Here is a 22,824-nt window from a genome sequence, read left to right as displayed (position 1 = left end):
CAGATGCTGATAAGATGGGGGCCAGTCCCACCTCAAAGATGCTGAGAGCACACAGAGAAAATGACGGAACTCTGTGACGCCTGCCCACAACATTCTGGCAGCAATGACAAGCACCATCGAGGTGCAGGCATCAGTAATGTGTCTAGTGAGTGTGAAGCTGGACCATCACTTTGGTCTGAAGGTTACACACTGCACAGGGAAGAGGCCCTGGACTGAAACACCTGCTTTAATCTTGTTAGGAAATAAAGTTTCACATCAGAGTGACACGAACACTGCTCATCAGAACAAGAAGGCATTCATGGGAGTTTATTTACAATAGTGAGCATTATGCACAAGTAATTAGCACCTGTGCCCAGGTTGTGCAACTACATCTTCTTAACCTTCCTAACCCTGCCCTGTCTTGGTGCTCCCCTGACATCCATAGCAGAGGTGGAGGCAGCCTGCTGACTGCTACATCCTGTCTGTGGTGACCTTGTCAGGCAAACTCTGGAGGACCGAGACCTGGAGGGCCCAGCCTGCTTTCAAGGTCCTGTGTAGCAGTGGCGCCCTTCTCGGCCTGTGGAACTGTTGGGGTTACAGGAAGAGGGATAACGGATGGGCCGGACACTCCTGGAGTCACCTGGGTGGATGGCCCTGGGATGTGAACCTGCCGGTCCTCTTCTCTATGGGTGCCCGAGGGCCCCTTGTTGACTCCTAGAAGAGAAGGGATAGCTAGAGTGAGATTGAGCTGGCCCGCAACCCACTCATATACACACAGTTGGAGGCCGACTATGGCATCAGTGATGGAGCTCAGCCCGCTCATGTCTAATGTCCTGGACCAAGGTCTCCATGGTGGCCACCATCCTACCAATGTTGACCTTGGTGCATTGGTATGCCAATGCTATCACCTCAGCCTGAAGATGGATGAACTCCTCCATTGTGCCTTGCAATCTGAGGAGTGCAACAGACTTCCCTTCCTGATGTTCCAGAGCTTGCCTTTGCAGCTCTAGCAACTGAGACATGGCTGAGTACAGAGGCTCATCATCTGACATGGACTCAGCTGATTTCTGGCCTCCAGCAGTCCTCTGAATGCTGGAAACCTGGGAAGTTCCTGCTATCGCCTGCTATGGATGAGACAGTGCAATATGCTCAACAGACTGTGATCTTGAGGCTACTGTAAAGCTGTGTCCCACCGAGGTGTATGTCTCTGCGCTGGTGGAAGGTGTGGGTGAGCGATGTGACGGGTCTTCAATTAAGGTGCCTTCAAATTCCTCTTCAGAAGTTTCTTCGGGGCTTGATTGGAGGCCCTGGGTTATGGACTCCATAAGCTGTTTCCCAGATGTGTCTGCGAAAGCAAGGAGAGATAATTAGTGCATGGCAGGGGAATGCAGAACAGGACGCATCACTCACAGCATGGTTGTCTGATGGATGTTGTACTGCTGGACCCTCACTTGGTAGAGCACCACCGACCTCACTGTCAGCACAGGAACAGTCCAGATCCTCGCTGGGTAGCTGGATGGCTCTTTTCCTAAAGTCCATGAGGACCTTGCTTTCAGGCATTCCTCCACCGATCTGTGACCTCTCCCTTTTGTTGTGTGCCAGCTTGTCCCGCATGAAGACAGATGGAGAGAATGTCAGCAGGATGCCAGTCAGGCCAGGTGATAAGTATGCCTGGCATGTGTTGGTGATGAGTGGTGCCACAGACAGGATGAGGACAATGAAGGTGTGTGAGAGTGAATGGTGATGTACCTTGAACTGGCAGTGAGTGAGATCCCTGTGGATGTGTGATAGGTTTGTGAGTGTGTGAGTTGAGAATGATGAGAAGAGTGACTTTCCCTGCTGGAATGGAGGAGAACATTCATCCTTTTTTGGCACTGAGTGGCTGTTCTCTTTTGTAGGGCATTGGCACTGACCACCACTGCCCCTGCCTCCCATGCTGGATTAGTGATGTTGCTGCGGCCAGAATAGGGGTAGGGGTGGGCATCCACAGTGTCCAAATGGCACTCGAGGGATGCGTCATTAAACCAAGGGGCTGCAGCCTTCTTGCCTTTCGGGGCCATGTCTTCTTTGCAGCCGTCCTGGGCTGGAAGCACCGAGAGGTGTGTACGTGGCTGAACTTTACATATGGCGCCCAATGTGAGGAAACGGCAAGGCGATGGCGTGACGGGTGAATCAGAGGCTGCCCACCATCGAAACAGCGTGTTTCCTGGGAATGCATGATTAATGAGGTGGGATTAGGACGATACAGTGTGAAAAGCTGACATTGCGGCTGGCAGGTAAACGTCCTTTTTCCTGCCCGCTACCGCACTTAGTGCAAATTTGGGATGATTCTGCCTTTAGCTTTCCTTATTGTTCAGCCTAAGATGCAAATACATCGGGCTGGGAGGAGCTGAAAAATCCCACCTAAAGTCAACGGACTTTTGGCTTCTCTACAAATTTTCTGTTCCCGCCCATGGCAGGTATCGATGTGGGCGGGGCCAGAAAATCCTGGCCATCATCTTACACATACTTCCTCTTAAATTGATCATGTTGAAAATTGAGTTGGCTGCTATAACACATTCTTCCCTGGGATCTAAAAACTGTGAAACCCAGCTTTTTCAATCTTTCCTTTCTTTTACAATTTTAATCTTTGGTTTAGTATTACCAAATCCTGTTATATGTGGTTTTTTCTTCTACTGCTTTTAACTCTGGCAGTGCCCTGTGCTACCCTTCACTTGGCTTTCTCAATTAAGAAAAATACATGTTACTTAGTTCATTTCTCCAGGCTCATCACCAAGAATGTTTCCATATCTGTCCCGAAAACCCTTTGTGAATTGAATAACCTATTCTTTTCTCCCATTGTTTTAATTTTCTCTGATAGGAACAGACTAGGTTCACAAAATACAGCTCTTTCTGTTTGGTATACAATTAATGGTCTTACTAAGGGATGTAAATTATCCCATTAGGTTTTAAGGCGCTTTGAGAGACAGTTAATTATGGTTTTCACAGATGTTATTGATTTCTATTTAGCTCTGATTACTAGTTAAATTAATTCATACTCAAGAGCCCAGAAGTACAATCAGCTGCTCTTATTTACTCACCTAGTCCTATAACAAGCATTCCCGGTGCTACATGTAACATAGCTCCGTTACAATTTTAGGTCACTTTTGTATAGAACCTGACAGTGCAGTTCAACTTCAGCTTCAGAAGAGTTCTCACTGGAGTAGAATTATCCATACTAGGGGCAGGAATTTTCCCTCAGGGAAAGGAACCAGAAGTCAGGACCGTTTCCAAGTCCTGAACCTGCCCCTGCGGGGTAGGGGGAACGGTCACTGTTCCTGATTTTCAAGGTTGGGGAGGAGGGGTTGGGACTCCCTTTATTGGCCTCAAGACAGGTTTGGTGGTCAATCAACCTGATTTGGAGGGCCAATCAGAGGCCCTCCAGCTTAAAAGGAGCAGCAAGTTGCAAAAGAAGGTTAAGGGAGTGAGCACTTCAAAATGGTGGTGCCTCTCTCCAACTTATTTAAATTTAAGTTACGCAACAGATCTTGCAGTCAAGTCACCACTGTGGTGAGAGGGTATTCTTTTAGGCCTCTGGGCTGCCTGGAGCACGGCCCCCCTTGCTCCCCCAGTCTGCCACTGGGAGGCCATCTCTAGGACCTAAACTAGCTCCCACCAGAGACCTGGTGCCCCACTGGAAAATCCCAGTTAGTCTCCTTTAATTGGCCTCAAAAAGCACATAATGACCTATATCAATTATGTGCCATATGCCGCACCCTATCTTACCATTACAAATTATCCCGGGGTTAGGATGAAGCCAGAAGCTGGATTGCTGGGGCTACTTCTAGCACCTGACTGCCTCTGATCCTGGCCCTAGTGGTGTCTAAAAATCCAGCCCTTAGATTTCAACAGATATTTCTTCCTACATAAATTCCTTGAGAAAGACTGGGCTGAATTTTGCCACAGAGGTGGAGCCAACGCAGATTGGGAGGCATGTGGTGGTGAAATTCAGACAGTTCTGCATTGGGATGGCTTCCTGATGCTGTCCTGCCTCCCAGCAAGTTTCCCAGAGGCAGGCTGCCACAGAAATAAGCAAAGGCTCCACTGAGGCAGACAGCCAATTAGGGCCCCATCAGATGTTTAAGACCCTATCAGATGTTTTTGTGCTCTAATGGATTTCTGGGCTCTCAGCCAAGCATACATAATGAGGTTTGGCCCTGAGCAGAGAAATCTAATAACCTGTTGAAACACCTGAGCCCCAGGGAAAACATGCTTGATTGACAGCTCTGGCTCTCTGATCTATGCTATCAATTTCACTATGTTTATTTGCACAAGATAAAGAGGTTTGAGCGCTTATAGCTTCTGCTGTTGACACTTTAAAGGGCCTGAATGATTGACATTTTTATTGGACTGTAGTAAAAATTTATTTTAAATTGGAAAGTTATCAATGAATGATTGTTTTTATAAAGTTTTTTTATACATCCTACTGTCATTATAGGGTTGATTGGTCTGTGCAGTGTAAAGTGGGTGAATGGGCATGGAAGTGCCACAGCTTGGCATAGCAAGCAACTGTATTTGGCATAGAGGCAGGCTTTTTTAACAGCTCCCCTCTGTACCCAGCAGCCCCTGTGTCTGCCTCTGAACTTTTTCCTGGGTTGGCTAGCCTGATTGCAACTCGCACCCATGCTCCCACAATGAAAATTCAGTCCTTGCAGGTACTTTCTCCCAAGGAGGGCAGGCAGAGCCAGGAATTTTCCCAACTTCCACTACCTGCCTTGAGGTTGAAAATCCAGCCTGGTGTCAGTTCTTTGAAGAAAAAGAGCAAAATATTCTGGCCTACGTTCCCCCTTTTATAAAAGTTATTTAAAAATTGTTGTTCATCTGAATTTTGCTTGTGGGATTTTGTTTATGCACAAAATGCCTACTGCATTTGTTTACATAACAGCAATTGCTCTTTATGAAATACTGTATATGTGCTATAAAATTCCTAATCCTTTTCCTGTTTTACCCAAGTTTGGTAGTTCTGTACTCCCCACAACAGCGCAACCTGAAGAATTTCTTTCCACAGAAAAGGTTCAAAATAATTGCACAATTGTTTTTTAAACAATTATAAAAAGCAATATTCTAGGCATTACTTGTCCTGCACCACTGGCAATTGCAGCCAATAATATCATTCTCTGCATTGTCTAAAGTGACTGTCCTGAGATATTAGTTTAAAAGGGAATACATTTATGAAGAAGTGCCTGTTGCTTGTTGGATGCTATTGTTGTTTGATGGATGCTTTTATGAAGATTGTTTTACACAGTACTGAACTTTATAGTCCTAGATATGCATGTGAATTTTTAATAACAGAAAAGTTAACCATTAAATTAGAATGCAACTGATTCACTGCATTTCATCACATAGTTGTAATAGTGTTAATGAAATGTTAACATCTCGTGCTGTACTAATACCAACCAATAAGTATGCGCCATTTCCAATGAGAAATTCACACAACTGCTCTTCTAACTACTATGTCATGGAATGATCAAAAACAAGAAGGGACAGAATGGAGCCCACGTTAATTGCTATTAACAGGACAGCTAATTAGTGGTTGAATATTAACCTCAATGTACTGAGGTTTTCTTCTTTGAGCTGTTTATAACAGATTCCAGCTATTATCAGTTTAAAACCACATTAGTTTTGTTGAAATAAGCCAACAAGATTAGAATTCCACCTCCAGTCTGGTGCCCATCAGCTGGGCCTCCATTTATGTTTTGACTGAGAGTTCCAGTTCAGCGCCAAGTATCACGTATATTTGCAACTTAAGGAAAAATCATTTACTTCTTGTTCAAAGCTTAAATTGTGGAATTGAGTGACACCAATATATTTCATGACCCAAGAGAGGGCAACCCAAACCATTATGACTACTGATGGACCGTCCTAGGCCCTCCCCTAGCCCAGTACCAGACTCAATGGATACTGAGGCCAAGAACGAATTTCCTTGACCCCTAAACCTGCACTGCTCCCAGTCCAAGCACAGTCACAACATTAAGAAACCTGAATTTATCAATGCATATTCCCATGAACATTATAACAAAAATGTACAGTGGGTTCAAAAAACTGGTGAATGGACACTCAAGAATTTAAAAATATGACCTAAGCTATGACTTCAAACAAATATAAAAACTCAATAAAATAAAATGTACCATTCGGTACTAATACTATTTTAACCCATTGCAGAATTATTTTTAAAAAGCTAATACAGCCTATTAAAGCATTTAGACCATTTAAATTCTCTAATGTGAAAACATCAAATATTTTCAATTGTAATAATTCTGCTCAGTGCATGTTACTAATGTTAATTATCCTGTTGACAAACTGTAATTTCAGCTGATACACAGCCTTCCAAAAGATTTATACAAATACTTTTATTAGCATAGACATGTGTTAACAGAAATATTTATATAACTACCTTAAAGATATGGGGATTCCAGTAATCACTTCAGATCTTTGCTACCGAGGCAGGTAGCTCAAAACGGGAAATTTCTCAACACAGCAGACCCGCATCAGTTTAAAGAGTCCCATCAGACCCAATTTTTGCTCTGGGGAGGTGGGGGCAGTATAGGGTGGGCCCACCAATCACGGAAGCAATCCTAGGTGGAGATGTGCCAAGCCTTGGTTCTCCAGGACTTTATCCCAGTTTTTTAAAGACCGTGTTAGGCCCTCTAGCCAAAGAACTCTATTGAAACTGCACACTTAGATGGTAATTTATTTTCTAACCAACACCAGATGGCCTGTCAAACCAAACAGTCATACAGGGGGTTTTATTTAACTCTCAATGAGTGCTTTAGCCTGTTTTTTTCATGTTTAAAGAGCAAAGGATTGCAAAAACTTCAGATCATGACACTTATACAACCTCATCCAGCCTTCAGGACCGTTTACGTCCACTCCATCAATTCGTGACTTCCACACTGTGGGAAATGGCCTTTGCAACAGCCAAAATGGGGTCTGTCTGAGCTTAGCAGCAAGTTCAAAGGGCTCCACTGAGTTCAGTTTCCCTCATGTGTGATTCATTCAAGAGGCACTGCCTCTTTCCAGCAAAAATTGGATCTGTCCACATCAGGGTCCTGCCTGCCATTTTAGAAGGTCCATGGAGTCTTCCTGACTGTGCAAGAATCTGGCCCTTAGGGTAGCAAATCTATAAAAAGACTACAAACATTCTACAAATCCATCAGCATCACTCGGGGGAGAAAATTCATTCTATGTTTTCCTCACTGGAGCTTCCCTAATTAACCAAGGCTAGTTATGAGTGCACTTAAAATGGATACAATTCCCAAATTTCTAAAAACTAATGTGGCATCACATTAGTTACTCTTGATAAATAATCTCATGTTGTTTTCAACTTAGTGTTACATTGCATTATTATTCTTTGGCCTTCCGCTAGATTAATATGCCATGCCTTATCATCTCATAAATTCCTCCAACACAGATACAAACATCCTGCATTAGTTTTGAAAGACTGGGTTGTCAATTGGGTAAATTGTTGATGTGAGATTTTTAGTCTGAACCAGACATACTGGCAATGTCACCTCATACCAAAATCTTGCCTGTCCTCTGATTAGATGGTGTGGGGTTAATATTTAAAAGTGAAACAGCTGGTGGTAGAAGTGAATAGTCATTGTTTTATATCTGAACCATGAGAAAGTCTTCAAATATAAAAAAAGGGTACTCCTATATTGTCCAAGTTCCCAAAAACCTGCGAAAATACTGGGCATCCCAGTTCCCAGGTGCAACAAATCCAATCTTGTATCCTGCTGGCCAAAATTCATACATTTGCACTAGCAAACATCTTGCACAATATAAAGCACTTCAGAACAGCTCACCACCATCTTCATGAGGGCAATTAGGGATGGGCAATAAATGTTGGCCTAGCCAGCGATGCCCACATCCCATGAATGAATAAAAAAAGTGAAAAGTACTGTAAACAAGAGAAGTGTGGAAAATACAACATTGCTAGGTAGCTACACCTGAACTTACACAGAACATGGCTGTGTTGAATTATCTATCATTTTCTTGATTATGCTGGATCATCTTTTTTTAATATTCTTTCATGGGATGTGGGTGTTGCTGGCTAGGCCAGCATTTATTGCCCATCCCTAATTGCCCTTGAGAAGGTGATAGTGAGCCGCTTTCTTGAACGGCAGTAGCGCATGTGGTGTAATTACACCCACGGTGCCGTTAGAAAGGAAGTTGCAGGATTTTGACCCAGAATTTTCAAGCTAAAATATGTTCAGAGTGTATTTACTATATACAAGATATTATTTCCTGTACCTTGTACAGAGAGCAAATCTGGTGGTACTTCAGTACAAATGGATTTGAATGGCTGCCACACATGCCGCTACATTGCTAGGAATTCATTTTGAGAGTTTCAAAATAATAGGGCACTATATAATGCAAGTATTATTTATTATAATACTTTTGGTATAATTAGATCTTCAATTCTAATTAACTTGTGTCCATCAATATCTCCCCTACCATCACACGTATTGCAGAGAAGGGGAAAATACCAATGTGTTGTAAACTTCGTATCACAGTTCAGCATAAATCAACACAGTTGCATGCATTATGTATGCCAAAGCTTCTGCAAGTTATCTATAGAATGAAGCATTAAACAGTTTAATGCCCACTAAGACAGATATCTGGATGAGTTATATAGAAAACACTGGATTGTCTTACATCTGATGCTAACAAGATGGAGATTTAAAAGAGACACTGTAAAACATAAAATCAAAACAGGGGGAAATACATGGCAGATCTGAAAATACTTGAATAGAGAAAGACCAGGCAAATGTTTCAGGAATATAACACATTTAGATGAGGGACGTGCCCCCAAAAAGTTAAGCTGTCTTGTCTCTTTGAAATATTGACAAGACCTCCAAAGTGCTTCCCACATTTTCTGTAAAATTTCAGATTTCAAGCTTTTCTTTATTTTTACCCAAATCATGAGTAATTGGAAGGGTGGGGTGGCTCACACTGATGGCACACTCTCTCACTGAAATAGGAGCAGCAGATTGGACAACCACACTGACTGATGAAAGATACACTGTGTAGTATAAAGATCTGGCACATAAAGGGTTAAAGTGGGATTGAATACAGCACCGCCTACACAGTGATGTAAGGCAACACTGACCCACACTGAGGGGGTCAGTGTATTGTTGGACAGAACCGCATGTAGAAGCAAGCATATAGACAGCTCCTAGCTTGGACCTTTACTGTACCTACGTATATAGTTTCTAGTAGTTAATAAATATTTACTGTTGAACTATCCAAGACTACGAATACCTTAATAGACCTACTGACCACTGATCATGATGGCAACAAAGCCTTGCAGAGACTGAAGAAAATTAAAAATGGAAAACTGAAGGAAAAATCAAAGCGCATTTTGACCTGAAAAAAAGCTCAAGAAGCAAAGTCGGAGAAAGAAATCACCAGAGAAAAGCTCCAAAGAAAGGCTTGGAAGCTGAAGGCAGAAATCAAATTCCTCACTGCAGCAGAAGACTTTGCTGAATCCCGTGGAACTCCAACTTTAATACCCAGAGTGTGCAGAGTCAGCAGACCTAGCAGGGGTGAGCTAAAAATGTAAAATTCCTGGACAACACAAGTCCTGAAAAAAGTTAAATACTGCAGTGGTCATAAATTGCCATTTAAACACAGTCCAAGAAACTCGATTCCTGGGTTGGCGCCTGAACAGATGGCAGCCAAGCTCGCTCTGAACAAAGAAAAAATATTTAATTAAAAGTTGATTGCTACTGTATAGGCAGCTTAAAAAACCCAGCAAAAGCTGGGATTTGATGCTTCCAAGACCCAAATATATTGTGCTAAAATGGGAAAGACTCTATTCAGTCAATCCAGGCAGCCATTGGTGAAAAAAAATTAATAGATCATGTTAGGAAATAGAGATAGTTTAAGTAAGTTATATTGGTATTTGTGGGTGTTAGGAATGAGTTTTAGCTTTAACGTTTAAGTTTGATTTGTATTTCTATACCTCTGTGTTAAGAAATGGTCAAGTTGAGTTTTGGTTTCACTTTAAGAGGTGCCTGCATTTCTAATGAGAGTTTACGGTTGTAAGAGAAGTTAAGCAAACACAAAAGTAGAAAAACTGAGCTGTTACCTAGCAATAAGAGTCCAGAGAGGCAGGTCCCTCCACAGGCACACACACACAAGGAACTAGAAACAGCAGTTTTTGAGTTCAGTTTTGAAGACAGCTGTTAGGTAGAAGCAGCCTAGAAGGCTCAGTTAGCCAGTTCCAAGCTAAAGTTGGTTGAAAGTAGCTGCCAGGGAGAGACTGGAGCAAAGGGGACAGACAGTCAGTCCCAAACTAAAGAAGAAAGTCACCAGGAATCCAGGGGAGTGGAACAAGAGAAAGTCCCAAGCAGACCTTCTAGTCAAAGGAAGAACAGGAACCTGGAAAATGTCCTGTTAAGTGAAGTTAAGAGTGAGGGGCGGAGAAAGGCTTCAAGCTTAAAGCTCCAAGCTGCAGGAGGCAGAGTCAAAGCAATATAAAGGCTTGTGAGAAGTCAGAAGGTCCAAAGAGCCAACTGAAGGTCTATAACTCTTTGCTATGGCATGTCAAGCAGTGGTGTATTGTTGACAGCTGAGCTGATGAGAGACAGTGCGCGGAAGAAAGCTTGCATGTATGTGGTGACCCAGAGGACAGGAGTATGGGAAGGAGAGTTCAAAACCCTGGAGATGAACCCTTGTGAACGCGTTTGAAGAAAGCGTCAGTTTGGGAAAAAATTCCAAGGTGAGTTCTTGGAAAATGGAGATTGGAAACCCTCATGTGAAAGATGGAATTCAGTGAGACTGGTTGGCTCATGGTATAACAAGTGTCTGGGGGGAGTTGTGGAGAGATCCATAGCATCTATCCAGGGTGGCATCTGTCACTTGGTTTCAGAGGGTGTTGTGTCTGACCACAGGGTGCCAATTGGTTTACATGGGCTGTACTTACTGTGAACATTAGAGTATAAGATAGCTTTTGTAACTTGTGTTATCTTTACAAATCTGTATATATCTGTAAAGGTATAGTTGTGGGTGAAGGAGTGTTGTAATATAGTTCATCTTTTTTTTTAATAAATGTTTTATTCTTTTGTTGGAAGCTCATTAGCTGACTCCGGTGGCTCTGTTCAGTAGCCCCTCTCCACATATCTAAACAAACAAATAAAAATTAGGATCTGTCAAGCTGGGTTCCACCCTGGGATCAGGCTTGTCTAGTGGTAACCTCAGCTATGGATCATAACAATCATGAATGCAATTGCTGTGGGAGTCCACCAAAACCAGTAAGCACGGGAAAATCCTTTGTGAAGAAATGTACGGTGGCGTCATCATGAATTTTGGAAACTTCTTAAAGCTGAACCTGTAATTTAAAAATTTTAACCATGGATTAGAAATCCACTCTTCCAGATCAATTTGGACTTATCCAAGGCCCAGATCAATCAGAGACTTGGAGACTTTGAAGAAAGAGATTCCTTAGATACATGATTGCTTCAGGTATGGATAAAAAGACAGAAGCTAAACAAGTTAACACACTGCTTTATTCGGTAGGTCCGATAACTGACAATATAATAGCTAGACAAGGAATCAACAAATCATCTGCAAAATCTGATGAAGTTTTAAAGTCACTCGATGCTTATTTTAAGCTCGGAAGTAACAAAATCCTTGAAAGGACTAAATTTTAAAAATGTGTCCAGCAGCCAGGGGAACCTGTCGACTTCATTAACGAGCTGTACAGAATGGCTAAAGGCTGTGATTATGGTGACCTGAAACCTCAGCTAATCAAGGATAGGATAGTTGTAGGAGTGGTGGATGATACACTCTGAGACATGCTTCAAGCGAAGGAAGGTCTAACCCTTGAGAAAGTCATTCAGATTGTCAGGCAATCTGAAATCTGTTTGCAACACCCATCCATATTGAGGGGAGAAAGCAAACCATAATACAAAGTAAACCCCACTGTCCAGCTAGTGAAATAGCACAGAAACAGGGACACTCCAGGCCAAATGAAGCCTAACTGATTAGCAGAGTGACCATGCTAGCACTGTGAAGAAAAGCGCCCCCACAGGCGTGATCAATGTCCTGCACTTTCAGCCCAAGGCTTTCAATGTAACTGTTTCAATGTAACATTTTGGGAAGATGTGAAAAGCCAAAACACCAAAACGCACACAAGATCCCAAGAAGATTCACAAGCTCAAGACAGCACACCAAGTGGACGCACAACCAAGCTTCTTGGATGAAGCCAAAGATCCTGGATATTCGTTCTGGAATGGGGGCACCTTGGTTCATGGCCATCTCATAAACTTCAAATTGGACATGGAAGCCAGTGTTACAGTCCTATTGGACAAAGAACCATGGCTGAAAGACCTCTGGTTACAGACAGCCGACATACCGGGAGGAATCGGCTCAGATTTGTACCAAGTGCGGTAGCAGGCGTGAAAATAGTCGTTTTACTCATTGGTTGCAATGGCGGGTTTTTGAGGTCATATCGTCCACTTCCCAACAAGTCCCGCCTCAGTAATAATGCCTTCATGGGAAACATGCCCCAATGTATGGCAGGCTTGGATTTGTTCGCCATGCCATGACCTCAGCGCTTCCTCACCCTGGGCACCGTATTTAATGTGCACCAAAGCGCAGCATACCTCATGTCTACAAACCAGGACTGCTCCAGGCAACAGGCAGCCCTGAAAGCAAAGAAGATGGCAGCCCCCAAATTTAGTGACGCCTCTCTCGGGCACCTACTGGCACAGTGAAAGGCTGCTGCCATGGCCTCTACCACTGCTCTGGCCGCAGAAGGTCCACCAGAGTCACCAATATGGACTGGGAGGTGGTGGCAGTGGTAGTTAGTGCCACCAGAGCACAGAGGTCAGCCATTCATTGCACCAAGAGGATGAATGCTCTCATTCCTTCCACCAGGGTGTCAACCTCCTCAACACTCTTAACTCACAAACTCACAAACCCATCACACATCCACGGGATCTCACAACTCCAGGGATAACACCACTAACACACACACACCCTCACATCTCCATCAGCTTCCTATGCTCTAGATTTGCGTCCTCAACCCGTCCATGGCCCCACTCACCAAACAAACATGCCACGCAGTGCCGTGCCTCCTGCTTACACTCTCTCCATTTGTTTTCATGCAGGAGAAGCTGGCTCACAATAACAGGGAGAGGTCCCAGACTCGGGATGGAGTGGCCCACATTAGGTCCCTCGCTCACTTTAAGGAGTGTGCCATCGTGTTGACTGGTGAGGACATGGGCCTATGGCAACAGTGAGGTCATTGGCAAACATCCACAAGAGGATCCTGCACCAAATCATCTTTCTCTCAACGCAACTGCGAGAGCTCTCTCTCCTGCTTTTGACTCTGCTCCAATGCACTAGTTATCTCTACATTGGTTCCCAGGGAGCTCTGCCAAGCGACTGACACCCTCAGCCAGTCAGTCCCTCAGCTCCTTTCACATCCAGCCAAGAGGACACCACCTCCATTGAAGATCTGGAAATAAGCAGCCTGGAAGACCCGTCACAGCGCTTACCCACAACCTCCACCAGCGCGCACACACACACTTCAACGGGACCTAGGTCTAGAGCAGGCTCGGATTCACAATCTAGTGGTCACTGCACGGACACATGTCTACAGCAGGAGGTAGGCAGGTTCAGCCGAGCCCCCAGAACTCAGAGGATTTCTGGGGAAGAGACATCAGTGAGGTCTGAGGCAGATGACGAGCCTCTGGAGTCAGCCTTCCAGCTCATTGTGGAGAGTCAGCAGAAGGTGGGGAACATCACACAGGGCTATTGGAAGCCCTCAACAGAGCGGCATGTGAATTGGAGGAGTGTGTCCGCCTGCCCTCTGATGAAATGGTGCCCATATGTGCGCGTATGGGCAGTCTCCATGGGAAGGACGACAAACACCATTGAGAACTTGGTCCAGCAGAAAGCGGAGATGTGCGCAGACCTGCACTCCACTGCAGTAGCCATGGGCGAGTTCCTGCAGTGGCAACGCAAGTAGGAAAAGGGGCACCTTGATGTCCCTTTAGGTGCATCTCTCACTCAAGGAGTCAGGCTGGGGGCCTGTGGGCACTCACAGGGAGGAGGAGCGGCAGCTGGGCACCCCTGGTCATCCACTCGGAATTCTCACAGGTTTTCCATTCCCTCCGAGTCCCCATTGCCTGTGACCTCCTCAACCTCATCCTCTGTCACCACAGAGGGAGCAGCTGGCCCACAGGAGGACAGCCAAAGGGTGCCCTCAAGGCCTCAGCTCTACAAAGGATGCACACTAAAGTCTTCAGAGGCAATTGAGCCAACCATTGCACAGGCTGTCTGTGCCCCTGCTGCGGATGTCAGGGCAGCACCTAGAAGAAGTGGTAAGAAATGTTAAGAAATTTTGATCACAAGTGGTTGTACGGGTGAACACATTTTGTCACTTTATAATCTAAAAATGTTTCACTTGCACTGAATAATGTGTATTGTTGTCTTTCAGCTTCATTTACAGGCTTCGCCAGTCCTCCCAATGCATCCCCCAAATTAGCATCACCTTCCATCTCCCCATGTCACCTACCAACCCAAACTCTTGTCGTGACAGGATGTCCAGGAATCCCACACCCAACCATCTCCTTCCCACCGCCTGGGCCCATGTCTGACTCAGAGGATCCATCGTCGTCCCTTCTACAGTTACCAATGCACCCTCACTCTCCCACCCTACCGGGTTCCCTTTGCCCCCTCTCACACTCACCACTTCTTCCTTACCATACGCACCCTCAATTCCCTCTAGGAGACAGTCATTGACTCTACAGACCACTCCCCAGCACGTTCACCTGGACATCAGCCCCCCCAATCTCTCCTTCACCCTTACTTCCACGTCCCCCCGTACACAATCCCCTCTATGCACTCCCTCCTTTATACCTTTCTCCCTCCTTACACTTACCCCCTCAGTTGCAACATTCCCCCTGCTACACCCTCCTCCCCCAGTAGTCCCTCCTCCTCCCTCCCAATTTCATCCCAACACTTTTGTTCCCCTAGCTCTCAATTTAATGCACGTCCCCATCTCAACCTTACCCCTTCCTCTGGTATACCTTCCTCTCCTACACAGACCTAGACCTTTCTCTTCCACCCACCCCAGTACACATTCCTCTCCCACTCACAGATAGACCTTCCTCTCTCACCCCTTCGCCCATCATCCATAACAGCCATGGCCAAGACAATGATGTTCTGAAGCAGGCCCGAAGCATCAACAGAGACCTCCTTCCTTCCGAGAGCTGCTTCGCGGTGGAGCCATGTCCGTGAGGATCCACCCAGCATGCGATGCACATGTTTCTCCAGGGTCTGTTAGCTGTAGGCCTCCAGCATCTTCTGTTCCTCAGACGTCTGCAATCTGAGCAAGGCCCTAAAGGCGAGTCCCGGCTTCTCCATGTCTCGCTTGTCGAGCCATGTTTTCCCGCTGGCCTAACGATAAATCGGATGTGGGGGGAACGATTCTGGTCAGGCCTTACTTTGTATCCCATTAGCGGGATGTGAATTGGGTTCACACCGACCTCCAGCAGGATTCACATTCTGTTATGGCAGACACCATCATTTCATCCTGCTCTGATTTCATGCTGGCATGAAATGATTTCTGCCCCTCCTGCCAAATTGTGCCCCCCCCGCCCTCTGTCTACCATGACGCCCGCCGCCAAAGGTACCAGATGATTCCATCCACCACTTTATGGACCCAGATGGTCCCAGACCCAACTTCCAGTCATAGGCATGATTCTGGAACCATTAAGATATGGCAGCAAACAAATCTGTAACCAGTCTTTTTCTCTCTTGAGTAGAGATGCCTGTGTAGCCCTGAATCTCCTCAAAATGGCAGACGATATCAAGACAATCACTGTTGTAAATTATACAGAACTGCAAGTTCCAAAGTGCTCCAACAAGAAAGATTCTCTCGACTGGGACTTCAGCTCTGAATTGTTTTCTCTCTTCGCAGAGCAGGTTTGTCTACTTTTGGTACAAGTGCCAGAAGCCCCTCATTGTTCAGACCAACCAACCACTCAGATGGTTACCACAACACCTTGAGTGTATGACAGTCAAGAAATGAACCAGCAATGAGAAGAGTCTCAGGCTCCAGTTCCGACACTAGTTGGAGAGATAAACCCTGAGACCACAGAGCAGGCGCTGTAATCCTCAGCTGGCATGACAGCGCCACAAATGATGCTGGAACCAAGTAGCAGCCATCCACTGACGGCAGCAAACCAAGTCACACTGTAACAACAGAGCCATCTTCCATCCCAGCCTGCATCACAGCAAGCTGGACGAAGGAAGGAAAGAAGAAAACACTAACAGAAGTGAGCCCAGGGTTCATCCGCCCCATAAAGAGCGAGAAGAATAACTGCCATCTATCACCTATTTGGGGAATTGACAAAGAGCAACTCGATGCCAAAGAACAGAAAAAGAGGACAAAAAGACACCCAGATGCCAACAATCTCTGATTCAACAAAGTTTACTTGCAGTGACAGAGCCTACTACTCCTCCAATAGTGGTGAGAACAAGATAAGAAAGGGTTATAAGGCCTCCAGACCAACTGAGCCTATGAATTAAGAGACTTGAGGGGTGATGGGGGTAGTCGCAATGATGTGAATACACAGGCAGGCAAACTGGGATAACCTGTAAATATGTTGGATACAGACTTTGGGGGAGAAGTATTATAAGGGTCTGGCACATGAAGAGTAAATGTGGGACTGAGTACAGTACTGCCCATACAGTGATGTAAGAGAACACACGATCCACACCTAGGTGTCAGTGTAATGTTGAACAGAACCGTGTGTAGAAGCAAGGATGGAGACAGCTCCTAGCTTGGACTTTACCGTACCTATGTATATAGTTTCTAGAAGTTACCGTTGAACCACCTAAGACTACAAATACCTTAATAAGACCAACTGACCTAAGAACTGTGCCCAAAAATTTACAACGCATTAGGCTGGATTTTTGTGGAATTGGGCTTACTCTGGAGGTCTTTAAAAATGTGGGTGGGATCTGATTCCAGGATTCTCTGGGCCTGCAAAAAGGTGCAGGTAGCCACCTCACACCCTACATTCCTGACCTTGCCAGTTCTATTGTGGGATAGGCATCTCAAACACCCTCATAATTTTCGTGGAGTCCAGCCAGCTTCTTAAGGACTCATGGTTCACAGCCCCTCAGAGGAGTCATGAACCATAGTCTGGATTCAGGAACCTTTGACAGCTATGTTTAGAAGGTCTTACTCATGCCCCCCCTCAGAGGGTGGGTGGGTGATCAAGGGGTATGAGGGGTGAGGGCTAGAGGGACTAGCAATATTTAATACAACTGGGGCGAAGTCCCAGAGAAATAAGGCAGGCCTTCAAATGAGCCCACTTCAGCACTAGCCTGCCTCCATGGCCGCATCCAAACTGCTTCAAGGGTTGACAGGCCTGACTCAATTCCCCAATCTGACTTGGGACCGTCTATAGGGAGATGGATCTGCCGAGTGGGGAAATATCCTGACTCGAGCTTTCCACCTTGCTAATGAAAATCAGGCCCATTATCATCTGTTATACCACAAAATCCAATGGTCTGTTAGTGGCAGTATACTGTGATAAGAGGCATTTCTGTTGCTTTGAGATTTTTAAATTATTCTTTCATGAGATGTGGGCATCATTGGCAAGGCCAACATTTGTTGCCCATTCCTAACTGCACCTGAATTGATTGGCTTGCTAGGCCATTTCAGAGGGCAGTTAAGAGTCAACCACATTGCTGAGAGTCTGGAGTCACATGCAGGCTAGGTAAGGATGGCAGGTTTCCTCCCCCTATGGAGCTTGAGTGAACCAGATGGATTTTTACAACAATCAACAATAGTTTCAGGGTCACCATTACTGATATGAGCTTCCAATTTCAGATTGTATTAATCGAATTTAAATTCCACCAGTTGCCATGATGGGATTTGAACCCATGCCCCTCCACCCCCGAGAATTAGCCTGAGCCTCTGGATTACTCATCTAGCGACATCACCACTACGTCACCATCTCCCCTGATTGACTATAATAGAATTTTACAATGAACAACTGAAGTGCAAACCAAATAAAAAGCTTGTGTGAGATGGTTACATCTTAACATAACTATTAATCACATTTTCATATTACTCCTTAATTTTAAAAATAAGTTGCTTAATTTTAGAAACTGATGGATTTTCAGTGTCATTGTTCACAATAAGTCTGAGGAAATGTTAATTTGAGAAGAATCAAATGATTAAACTATATAATGCACAGAGTGTTATTCTGCTCCTAAAATGGACTGGTGTGTAACCTGGCATGTTCCTTCCAGATTACAAGTTAAATTACACATCCAGGTCATTAACAGGCTAGCTCCCCTTATGCACGCCCTAAAGTCAACAATTGCCTGTATTTTTTAATAGCTTGGCAGGTGGATCATCAATTCCTGGTTCACCCAGGTCAGAAAAATCAGCAGAAAATGATTGTCTCTTTCCCATTCCTAAAGATTGTTTTGCATCAATAGACAATGGAAAATATTCACTGTAAGCTATCTAGTGTGGGCTCTCCAATCTTAGGTGGGTATTCATGCACCTTCCAAGTACTAACATTCCCCTTATACTTTGACAGCAAGAATTTCTTGACTGGGAAGGAGTTCCATTATGTTATTTAACAAATTTCTGATGAAGGCAGATTCCTCACCAAAGTTTAATTTACTTCCAATTGATAACTGTTCCTACTAAATAGACTTCTGGTCAGAAACAGTTGTTATTTGGTTGTATCCTGACCAATTGTCCGAAACTGGATTTACTTTCCTTAATCATCATGGCTGGAATTTCCACAATGAGTATGCAGGTTTATCCAGTGGAGTAACTCAGCTGTTTAGATCAAAAAGCCCATATTCTATCCCACACTGGTTACAACTGGCTTCAAGGGTCCTGAGTTTTGGGGTGCAGGGTGGGGAGGGAGAAAATAATCAGCCTGGGTTGCTGTTGTTTATTGCAGACCAGTGACCTCTGCTGGAAGTGCATATATATGAACATTGAGCAAAGGAGGATTAGGTTTGCGTATGATGGCTCCACTTGTCAATTAACCAGCTGATACTGACCATCAAGTATCGCAACTGAAGAATGACTACATGGACGCAACAATGAAGAATGATCACGATCTGTGGTACTGTACTCCAGGAAATCAACCTTCAAGTGGAAAGGATACGAGGGGAGAATTACAGGGCGCTTTTTTTTTAAATGTAGGTATTTTATATACCCTACCTTTCTTTGGGTCCCTCAAGCCATGGTTAGCTGTTTGGGCAGTCTGCCTGCTTGCAGGCTGACACCAATGCAGTTCTGAATTTAGTCGCTAGAATGCACGAGTGGCACAGCTTGGCTTGCCTATCCAGTTGGGAAGTGGGTGGCTACCACTTGGCATCATTCCAGAGTGCACAGCTGAGATTAGTAATTCAACATTTGGAGAACCACAAATGTGACCCTCTATTTCACTATTCCATCTGGCACTCCAAATATACATACTGTCATTGATTGTGGAGCTCTTTAAATATGCTTTAATCCACCCTCACGGAACTCAGTTTAAAGCAAGCAAGTGAATTAATCCATACTCAAATTGTTCACATGATCTAACAACAAATCAGTCAAAATCTTACAGGGTTTGGTGGGGACCATGTGGAGGCAAAGTATACAAAGTAAACAAAGTATAGAATAGATGCTAAATCAGGCTCTACCTGTATAGCATAGTTTGGTATGGTATTTCCTTTAATGTCAAGATAATTTTCCTGTACGCAATCATTGTAAAAGTGCAAGAATATAATCTGATTGCTAAAAGATTTGGGTCTTAAACTTTTGGTGGATTTTAAAAAAAATATCATTCTGGAAACACTTTTAAGGAAAGAGGAAACCAAATTTTTTATTACATTGGATTTTGTATGGGTTACTCAGACATGTTTTTCTTGTAAATATATGGCTGCAGGTAGATATGGAACCATTTGAAGACCAATTAATCAATCTCTAAAAGTTGCAGGCAGAAATAGCCTGTCACATTATCGGACAACACTGATGCAGATACTTGACTACTCTGGACAATATAGTATCAGAATGGATTTAAAAACATTAGATAAAACACATCAGGAGTCCCTTACCGCGTGATTTCATGCCAATGAAGCGATTCTCCACGATGTCTATCCGTCCAACCCCATGCTTACCCCTGAAAAAGGCAGAAGACGAATGGTATAGTTCAATTTCCTTTTCAGGCGGGTGAATCACCCCCATAAAGGTACAACAGGGCATTAAGTAATTGGCTCAAGTGATGTAGACATTAATATGGTTGAGGTTAAAAAGGGCCAGTCAACTGAGAGACAGCGAGATAAACTCACACAATGAACATTCTGCCTCATTAAAGGATGTCAAAATTTTTTAGGATGGCTGCACAATTCCAAGGCACACAGCCTGGCACTTTGTCGGGTCCTGAATGGGAGTGAAGTCAGATTAGAATAAAATGAGACTGATCTTTTCACACACTTTGAAGGGAGACGTCGAGCGGTGCACAAAGAGGCAATTCTCCAGGTCGACAGCATGCTGTTGGAGCTGTGCGGTATGAGCAGCAGCTGATTAAATCCGGAAGAAGACCTCCAAGGCTGCCACATTCAGGTTACACAGACAAAAATCCATGCAAAATTCTCACAGTCCAGTCTGCTATAGGCAGGCACTCAGGACCATCACAGTAGGCCCGCGAGGGAAAAAATACAGTAAATCCAATCTCATTTATACATGTCTATTCAGCATCACATAAAAACTCATTGCAATGCAAATCCTGCTTTCATCTTGCAAGCACACAGCACTTAAAGTGGCTTTTGAGGAAGAATAGTGACCGAGGAAGTTGACAATTAAAAGTGACAGTAACCAGGAGACAAGATTTTTAAAAAAAAATAAACCTTTTTAACATCACAGCTGTATTCATACAAGCCTCAATGTGCGTGTGAAGTCATTTCGCTCAATCTTTTAAATACCAGTTTAAAAGGGGATAAAGCAAAGTTTTATATCATTGTACTATTTTGTCCCAATACAACACATAATTGCTGTGTCACGCATTCTTTAATGAACAAAACAAAACAATAAACTAATATCTAAACAAAACTCAGTCGATGCTTGTTTTATTTAACACTGCATAAACCTTTTCCCAGGCCTTTCATCCTTCAAAAGACCGAGACGACATTAAAATCACATCAGTTTCAAATGGACACTGTCTGAATTTCAAATTATATTTTACCATATATATTAATAAATATTCATTAAAGATCAATCCTTTACATTCATGATTTGGGGCTAAAAAGTGGATAACCTTTAAAATAAAATTCAACATACCACGAATACAGAGATCATCTACTAGTGAACACTTAAATTTATCAAATTCACAAATGTCGAGCTACTTAAATTCATCCTTTTCTGGATTCCTTACATTATGATGTTTTATCATTATCACTTAGGCGTTGTATTTAAAGCAATTAGATGGTCTAGAGCTGGTTTTGTGACAGCAATTGTCGGGAGTTTCTATCCATTTTAATATTATTACGCAATACTAGTAATGAATATGTTAAACACATCTAGGTGACATTTTTCTATTTTAATCCCAAAAAGAGCTAATAACTTTATAATAGCAAACAAAGGAATTTCATACAAACACAATTATAGGTTTTATCAATATTATACAATGCTATTTCATCCCTTTTTCTGTTATCTAGTGTGCCTTGCTGGAACTGCACTTCTGTGTTGGGCGTGGTTAGATCCCACAGCCGATCTGTCTACCGGTACACAGCAGCCGATCTGTCTACCGGTACACAGCAGCCAGACCCATTCTTGCAGGATGGCCACTTGGGTGAGATGGCAGAAGGCAGCTGATGGCCGTGAAAGTTCACCTGAGAGCAAATCCTTGCGTTACTTCACCCAGGATGTGGAACTCACTGCCACAAGGAAGTGGTTGAAACAAATAGTACAGAGGCATTGAAAACGAAGCTAGTTAAGGAACAACGGAATAGAAGGATATGGCGACAGGTGTGATTAAGTAAGATAGCAGAAGGCTCTTGTGAATCATAACCAGAGACCTGTTAAGTCAAATGGCCTTATCTGTGCCGTAATTTCCTTGCTAAGGAAGGGGAAAAGTTTCAGAGGAAAAAAGTATAAAGAAGAAAGAAACAAAAAGTTAATAGCACCAACAAAACTATTCATGAAATACTCCAGCACATACACTCATGGGGCGAAGTTTTATGGCCCCGCCCCCGCCACGATGGGGCCATAAAATTCTATCCATGGAAATCTCAGAGAAGCAAGGAGGAACTTGTGCCCATGGACAGTTATTCTTTATAATAAATAGACTGAATACTTCCTGCTTCCCTTTTTAACTTTTCTGCATGCCTCTTCTCCACTCAAATTCAGTTATTTATGGCGGGCTATTTTTCTTTGGGTCCTGTCCTCTTAACGTATTTGTCCAAATGGTTATGTAAGCCTAGACAATGAACACTGACTATGTCAGTTTGATCCTACCACCCAAACGTATGGGCCTGAGTTTCAAAGTCCGATGGGGCAGGACTGAAGGCAGGCAGAGCAGCCTTCGAGTTTGCTGGCATCTTGTTGCCTTCGGATCCAAGGTGCAATGGCTACCTGCCCTCTGGCAATTAATTGGCATTTTATTTGAAAATTGCAGCGTGCATTTCACGGCAATGACATGTGGGGTTGGGACCAGCCCAAAAATGAAAATTCAGCCCAAGGCCTTTCCAGCAAGAAAATAATTAAGGGCAGAAACTTTGGCTGATTTTCACCCTTTTCTTGGCCAGCAATACAGAAATCAA

At 43.9% G+C, this 22,824-nt stretch overlaps 1 protein-coding gene across 1 annotated transcript in view; it reads right to left on the bottom strand.

The window, feature by feature from the left end:
- Positions 1–22,824, bottom strand: part of ass1 (argininosuccinate synthase 1) — a 176,963-nt gene that overhangs the window by 54,452 nt on the left and 99,687 nt on the right. The window contains exon 11 of the mRNA XM_041193714.1: positions 20,122–20,186. Within this exon, the coding sequence (XP_041049648.1) occupies positions 20,122–20,186 (65 nt within the window). The remainder of the gene's footprint in view (positions 1–20,121; positions 20,187–22,824) is intronic.

Source organism: Carcharodon carcharias, chromosome 8 (assembly GCF_017639515.1).
Source record: "Carcharodon carcharias isolate sCarCar2 chromosome 8, sCarCar2.pri, whole genome shotgun sequence".
Classification (NCBI taxonomy): Eukaryota; Metazoa; Chordata; class Chondrichthyes; order Lamniformes; family Lamnidae; genus Carcharodon; species Carcharodon carcharias.
This window is presented reverse-complemented; position numbering and strand designations above follow the sequence as displayed.